Source organism: Spinacia oleracea, chromosome 1 (genome assembly GCF_020520425.1).
Source record: "Spinacia oleracea cultivar Varoflay chromosome 1, BTI_SOV_V1, whole genome shotgun sequence".
NCBI lineage: Eukaryota > Viridiplantae > Streptophyta > Magnoliopsida > Caryophyllales > Amaranthaceae > Spinacia > Spinacia oleracea.
In genome coordinates this window covers 60,679,667-60,687,966 of record NC_079487.1, presented here as the reverse complement: position 1 = coordinate 60,687,966, position 8,300 = coordinate 60,679,667, and the positions used below count along the sequence as shown (strand labels likewise).

The following is an 8,300-nucleotide window of genomic DNA, read 5'->3' as shown; positions in this document are numbered from 1 at the left end:
AATTTACACAAACTTTTGTTGGCAATGTACAAATACATCTGAAAGAAAAGCTAATCGATCATACATAAGAGAAATATTTTGTTTTTTATTTAAGTCTTTTATCTATTTTTAAGACTAAAAAAACACAAAGTTTTAGAATTTAACATTGAGTAGCCAGATAATGGATATTAAATTATTAATTGATGGACATGAATATGAATTTACCGACACTTAAACCTTAATTTTCCGGCTAATGGATATCTGAATTAAACGAGTTAATTTGAACGTTTTAATTTCAACTGATTTAGAAAGGCCACTAAGTTAGCCTGAGATGAACCACCCTTCTTGACAGCCCTTTTAGAAGCTTGACTAAGTTCCTTCGCCCGCCGCCTCATCTCTGCCACCCCCTCTCCATCGCCCATCACAGCTCGAATTGCTGTCTCCACTTTCTGACTCGTTACGAATTCCTTTCCAGCCTCTTCTAAATCGCACCACTGAGTGATCCCTACAGCAACCCCAATTTTAAACACATCCACAACCAATCTTTCATTGTAAAACTGTTCGGCAAACAGTGGCCATGTTACGAGTGGTACACCCGCAGTAGCAACCCCTTCTAGTATAGTATTCCATCCACAATGTGTTAACATTCCCCCAATAGCTTCATGTTCTAAAATTAACAACTGTGGGGCCCACCCTTGTATAATCAACCCTTTGTTACTTGCTTCCATTTTCTTGCTGAACTCATCCACTGACCAATTCTCATTCTCATCCCCATCCCCCATTTTCTCAGCTCTCTTTTTCTTAACAGCCCAAATGAAGTCATGCCCAGATGCTTCGAGCGCGGCTGCGATCTCCTGGAGCTGATTATCAGGAAATATGGTCAAACTACCAAAGCTGACATACAACACTGAGTTGGATTTCTTTTGGTTTAACCAACTCAGGCAAGTGTTCCAACAATCGTCAACCTCATCTGGAGCAGCCTTGTCCTTGACCACCTCCTTACGATGGAGGAAAAGAGGGCCAAGGTTCCATATATTGATCCCAGTTAGTTTGTAGTACCACTCTTCAAACTCCTTTTCCGCGTCACAAAACGTGTTAGCCAAAATCCAAGAGCTCTTGAGTTCCGCCTCCCGAATGATATCCATCAAATGGGTGTAACTATTAGGGACTCTTACCCATTTAGGGAGTTGAGATTTCTTCATTTGTATGTTGTGAGGCAGTGAAGAAAACTTTACTAAACCATCATCTTTTTCTACTTGATGGTGAGGTGCATGAAGCTTAAGAATATGGTTACAACATTCAGAAAAGATGCTGCTAGTAAATAATACCCTTGGGACTCCGATTTCAGCTGCTAAATCTGAGGACCAGGGATAAAACATATCAGAAACAATGCAATCTGGTTGTATTTTTCGGACCAAGTCTTGAGTTGGTTTTTGAAGCATTAACACGGCGGCAGTGAATAGTTTGGGTCTCATGTCATCACAAGTGATAGAGCTGAAGTTTTCAATGCCAGGCGGGAGGCCGACATCTGGTAAGGGGAGGGTATGGATAGTGATAGGTGGGTTGTTGGCGGGTGTTTGGAAAACAGGAGCATTAGCTGGGGTTGTGATAATGATGCATTCAACACTTCGTGAAGCAATAACCTTGGCCAGGTCTGCCATTGGAAGCATATGTCCTGGGGTTGGAAAGGGAAGGAAGATGATTTTCAAGGGTGTTTCTAAGCTCATTTTTTTTTTTTTTTTTTTTTTTATTTCTTTGATTGTTTGTTTGTCTTTGGGTTGGTAAGAAAATATAAGGAAGTTGATTTTAAAGGGTGCTTCCGATATCACTTTTAATATTTAAAGAATAAAGAAAATTGCAGTTCAATTACCTCGGTTACTCGTGGGAGCTCCTTAATCATCCGAAAACAACGTGTTACAGATTATTTTAGCGTCCATTTAGATTCCTCAATAAACTACTCCATAGTACAGACTCCACTAATACTCCACCCACCCACCATGCATGTCGGCATGTTTTGGCTTGTTTTCATCCACCACGTCAAGTAATTGCTTTTCCCCCACATTTTTCTAGATCCACAATCTTTTTATTCCACACGTCCTAAAATTATACTCCCTCTCTTCCTTAATATTTGCACCGCTTTGATTGGTGCAGAGTTTAAAACAGTTAAATTGACTTACTAATTTAATAGGAGGTTGTTGATAGCTGAGTACTCACTCCGTCCCTTAATACTTGCACCGATTTGACCGGTGCAGAGTTTAATATATTTGAATTGACTTATTATTTTAATGGGTGTTAGTTGATAGTGAGTTATTTTTTAATATAGTTAGTGGGAAATGTGTAAGGGGTGGGGAGTGGTGAATGGGGTGTGTAAATTTTTAAATGATTTTTTGTAGGGAGTAGGGGTGTAAGTGGGTTAGTAGGTAAGTGTGAGAAATAATATAATATTGGTAAAAATTTCCATTTATAGAAGCGGTGCAAGTATTAAGGGACGGCCCGAAAAGGAAAGCGATGCGAGTATTAAGGGACGTAGGGAGTAGTCATGTATTGAGCGTTTCAAATTTATACTGTAATAGAGTTTTCTTATTTGGACATTATTTTCCTCACTTTTTTATACACATATTTTCACTCATTTTTTCATACACTTTCCCGCTTTCTCATACACTATATTCATTTCTTACACTTTCTCATACATTATATTTTACGTTCCAACTTTCCCAAATATTATACTTCTTTTGTTTCAGAAATATCGCACCATTTGTTTTTTACATTATTCACACTACGACTTTGACCATTTGTTGTGATTCGTCCGTAAGACAATTTTAGTCATGTGAGGTAATGTTAGATTTGTACCGATAAATATTTTCTAAATATTATTTTTTATAATTTTTACTGGCATACGATTTGAGATATTAAGAGTCAAAGTAATGGTTAGAAGAGTAAAACTCGACGATGGTGCGATGTTTCCGAAACGGAGGAAGTATTCCACTTTTATTAAAACTCGCTTTTTTAGTCAAATAAAACTCTAATTTGGGACGGAGTGAGTATATTCTTTCTAATTAAGTTCTCTCTTATTAGTTTTCTTTCACTTAATCGGTAATTATTCTTAATTGGCTTTTTCATTTGTGTTTGTAATGTTTTAAAGCTTTTTTTATTAGTAGACTAATTAATACTTGTACGTAGCTAGTGTTCCGTATTAGCTAATTGAACCGGACGATCAAATAGATAACTTGGATGAATATTGGAAGAACTGCGCAGTGATGTTTTAGATTATTTGTTATACTGGGATTCGGACCGTCCGATATCGCACGCAGATGGCCACCAAAAAAACAATGAATTTTGATATTTGGAATCAAACACGATGAAAACAAACAAGTATTTCTTTGCTCTGATTTGTGTAACTTCATTACAAGAAGTTGCGACTTTAATGACAATCTAATTACGACGGGTCAAAAATCCCGTCGCAAATGTCTTTTGCGACGGGGATAATAACCAAACAAAAACGGGAGCAACCGTCGCAAATGTTTTTTCCGACGGGTTAACGACGACCCCCTTTTATGACGGGTTCGCGACAAGAAATTCCGTCATTAATCAACGATTATTGGCCTTTAGCGACGTGATTTCCCTTAATGCAATGATACACTTTCTTGTAGTGCTTACAACTATTGTTTGGAGGTAGATGGGGCATTGTTACTACCTATAAATATGAATATGGAGGATAATGCTTGCATGGTTTAGATATTCAGTAAAATAGTCTCATAACCTTAAATACAGACATGTATATGTTAGGGAGGTTAAATTCCTATAGGTATGTGAAACAAAAATGTATGAGGTTGTAAATGTTATTTATGTAATCAATAAAATGTGGTTCGTTTGCTCTTTCATATACTCTGGTTTCAGCTAAATACGTACAGCTAGCTGTAAACCGCGAGCCTACAAAACCGGCCCTCTACACCTTGTATGGAAATCGAGCAAAGTTTCCAATCAAAACTGGCCTCATCTTTTTTACAAAATCCAGATAATGCTTTCTCGTCCATAGGAAGAAGTCCACTATGAACGGGGTTCTCAACAGCATGTTATATCATCTAACTCATGATGAGCTTGATTATGAGTAACATTACCATTAATTGGCATTAAGGGCCTATTTTCAAAATCTGGATTCACACTTGGTTGCAGCTAATTGCCTGCTCTTCATTCTATCTCTAATAGCATCTAGTGTCCTAGTGATTACTGACCAAGAAAAAGTGACTAACATAATCAAAATAACCTTTCCAAGAGGAAAATAAAGTAGGGCAAGAAATAAAAGAACATAAAATAAATTTACCTCCAGTATCCAGTCGGTTACTCAGGAGTGAAACAATATAGTATATTGTAAGGAGATTGATAAATGAATAGGTAAATGGTATATTGTAAATATACAATATAACATTTACCTAATTTGCAAAAGAAGTGAAACAATACAGTATATTGTAAGGAGATTAATAAATGAATGGTTGAATGGCTGAATGGTATATTGTAAATATATTGTACCATTCACCCATTCATTTATCAATCTCCTTACAATACTTGAATTTACATAGGATAGTATTGTAGACACCTACTTTTGTCCCCATTTCCGAAAGGGAAGGTTCGATGATGAAAGCATAAATCTCCACTTGACAACGCATCTCCTATAAAATAACGAATCTCGATCACCCCTTTTCATTTCACCCGAAACCTTCTATTTATAGAAACCTGCTATTTATAGAAACCTGCTAAAAATAGTAACTGCCGTAGTGGGTAGTTGTTAAAAGTGGCAAGTCATAAAAGATAGAAACCTGTCAGAATTAGGTATTGCACTCCAACATAAATCCTAAATGAGATAGAGATTACGAGAGAATCCTATTTCTAATACGATTCGAAAATAAGAGTCACGTATTGATTCACTAGTGGAAAAACAATCATTTGCATCACCACATTTGCCTCGCACATTTAAACATGTGACGCAATTGACAGTTTTAAGCATTAAAATTAGTCATTTGCGTCGCAGAATTACTAATCTGCGACGCAGATGACTCTAAGATGATCTTAGAGTCATCTGCGTCGCAGATTAGTAATTCTGCGACGCAAATGAGGTAAAAAAAATTCGGACGTGTCAATGGGTTTCTACCTCTCTCCTCAAACACACTCTCTCCTAATTCTACCTCTCTCCTCAAACACTCTCTCTCTCCTAAACTCCCTGCTTCTTCCTCTCTCCTCAAACCCGATCCAGTTTCTGCCTCTCTCTCCTCAACCTCGCCGCTCAAATTTTCCTCCGGCAAGGTTCTTGCAAAAAAATTCGGTTTGTAAATGAGGTAAGTCTTCCATCTCTTTCCTCCTTTCTTCAATTCTTTTAGGTTTTAGAACTTTCACTTTTGTTTAAGTTTTTGATTCTTCAATTCTTTATGATAGGTTTCGACAACGGAAGAGGGAGAATCGGGGTCGTAGAAGAGGTGGAGGAGGGTGTCGGAGGTGGAAGCGTCATTGAAACCGCCGGCGTCGCACCCTTGCTACTGTCGCAATCGAAGCATCTATTTCGAAATCCTTGGAAAGGGAAGCTTGACGGCGGAGGTTTCTGGAGAAACTAAATTGACGGCGGCGAGGTGGAGGAAGGAGGCGGGACTGTTAGTCGGAGGTGAGAATTTTGTAATGCTTCCATCTGTCTCCTTCATTCTTCATTTAGTTAGGGTTTTGAACTTCAGTTTATGTAATTTTGGATTTTCGATTGAATTCTATTGAGTTTTCTCATTTTACTTTTTGATTAATGTTCTTGATTCTGTTTTATTGTGATTGAACTTGACTTTGAGTGGAAATTGAACTGGATTTATGATGAATGGTTGACGATTGTGTCTCCATTTTCGTTCTTAAGACTAAATAGCTTGATTTATGTAAACATGGTGGAAGTTTGATTGGTGTTCCTGTTTCTGTGGAAAAATTGATTTTTCTAGGGGTTATTTTGAGCTGAGGTCCAACCTTATGAGATATGAGATACCAGACATCCAATTTATGTTATTTCTTTAATAATCGTCTGCCATGGCATGTATATCCTGATGATTGTAGTTGCTTAGTTGGAATGATTTGCTTGCTTTATATGGAAATTTCCATACAAGCACTTTGTCTTGCTGAATTGCAGTTTGTCTTGCTGCTTTATACTTCAGCACCCATGTAACTTGATGATCATTAGATTTTGACTTGCGTTTATGTAAAATTCCCAACAACATATATCAGATGATTGATTGTTTTTCCATTTAACTTGTGATTGTATTGATGGAGGTGGCAGTTCTCCTTGTTTGGATCATTGGCTAATGTGGGAGCAATGGTTGGTGCAATTGCTAGTGGTCAGATTTCTGAATACATTGGGCGCAAAGGGGTATGAAATTTTATCCCTTTCCTGCAATTTATTGATGGTTTTTAACATATAGAATTTGTGTCATTGTCACCCATGGTTGTCTCTTAAAAAGGGTCCTACTTGATATGAACATTAACAGATGTTCATAAGTCATAACAATGTCTGTTGTACTGTATTTTTTTTTTTAATTATGATTTCCTGTTTTTTTTAATTAATTGCAGTCACTGATGATTGCTTCAATCCCAAATATCATTGGATGGTTGGTCGTATCATTTTCGAGAGTAAGTGAGCTATATAAACGAGCATTGTGCTATTTGTTTATCTTCAATCCCAAATATTATTGATTGGTTGGCTGGTCGTATCATTTCTGTATTGTTGAACCATCTATAGGATATCTCATTTCTGTACATGGGGCGACTGCTGGAAGGTTTTGGTGTTGGTATTATTTCCTACACGGTAAATCTTTCCATTCATCAGAGTTGTCGAATTGACTGTCATATGTTACGTTTTAGCAGATTCATAATTTTTTTTAATGTAATTAGGTGCCTTTTTCTGATGATGTTTGATAACATTGAATTCATGACATTGCAGGCACAGTGGTAGATACTAAAATATGTCACCCAACCGATTTTGATTTCTTTCTATGCAGTCATGCTGGTATTCAGGTGAGTTTTTCAGCGAGTTTTAATAGAGTTATAGATAGCTTACATGTTTTCTTTACAAATAACAAATAGCACAACCGTTTTCTTCAGGGAACCAGCAGACCAGCTCATTACCATGTTCTCTGGGACGATAACAAATTCTCAGCTGATGAGATACAATCTCTAACGAACAATCTTTGTTATACGTAAGCAGACCCCCCAACTAATATTAGAAGCAAGGGAAACACTAGAAGATTCTGGGCAGCAACTATTTTTTTTTTTTAGTTGGGTGTCAAGAGAAACCGTTAGATGGAATACATTGTTGTAGATATTTCAAGCTTTTGTATTGTAAGATTTATGAAGGTACTGCCTTTATGTATTTAGTCTTATTGATTTGATGTGGTTCTATTTAATAGGTTTCATTTTACTATATATATATATATATATATATATATATATATATATATATATATATATATATATATATATATATATATATATATATATATATATATATAGTAAAATGGAACCTATTTTTTTTTACAAATTTCAAAGTCATTTGCGTCGCACATTAAGCTATTGTGCGAGGCAAATGACTTACTTTTTTGGTGCTCAAATTGTCATTTGCGTCGCACATTAAGCTATTGTGCGTGGCAAATGACTTATTTTTTGGCGCCTGAAAAGTCATTTGCAACGCACATTAAGCTAATGTGCGTGGCAAATGACTTTTCAACATGGTGCCTGAAAAGTCATTTGCCTCGCACATTTGCTTAATGTGCGACGCAAATAAGGGTCATTTGCGTCGCACAAATGTGCGACGCAAATGACTTTTAGTCATTTGCGTCGAGAGCTTTTGCCACGCACAATGTGCGACGCAAATGCACTTAAATGTGCGATGCAAATGACCCTTTTTCCACTAGTGATTGAAATCCTAACGAGCATAGAGTTCGTAAGGGGCCCAGACGCATTCCGTCATAAAATTAATACGCACTAAAAGACTCGATTAAGTCTCATACACTCTGGATACTAAGAGTCCGAATCTGACAAAGAAACGGCTCAAACATCAATTTCAACGCCCACCCCTGGGCGCTGAAATTACCTGGATCCTATTTTCAACGCCCAGAGCTGGGCGCCGAAATCTTTGACGCCCAGCCCTGGGCGTTGCAAATACCTGGGACGTGTTCTTTCCTAATTCCTCGTGGATTAGAGTTCTACAATTCTATCTTTCCACGAACTCTTTTCTATAAATATAGCCCAAGTTCGACGTGAAAAAACAACAACACAATTATTATTCTGAGTATTGACTCTAAACCCCT

At 37.1% G+C, this 8,300-nt stretch overlaps 1 protein-coding gene and 1 long non-coding RNA gene across 2 annotated transcripts; one reads left to right on the top strand and one right to left on the bottom strand.

Annotated features, from left to right (window-relative positions):
- Positions 1-254: 254 nt before the first annotated feature.
- Positions 255-1,640, bottom strand: LOC110803821 (soyasapogenol B glucuronide galactosyltransferase-like). The gene has a single exon (XM_022009352.2). The coding sequence runs from the start codon at positions 1,638-1,640 to the stop codon at positions 255-257; it is 1,386 nt and encodes a 461-aa protein (XP_021865044.2).
- Positions 1,641-5,153: 3,513 nt separating this feature from the next.
- LOC130465900 (uncharacterized) lies at positions 5,154-7,247 on the top strand. Its single transcript, XR_008925914.1, has 7 exons — positions 5,154-5,309; positions 5,407-5,629; positions 6,275-6,364; positions 6,565-6,624; positions 6,734-6,799; positions 6,935-7,008; positions 7,096-7,247. It is a non-coding gene; the product is annotated as an uncharacterized lncRNA (long non-coding RNA).
- The last annotated feature ends 1,053 nt before the right edge of the window (positions 7,248-8,300 follow it).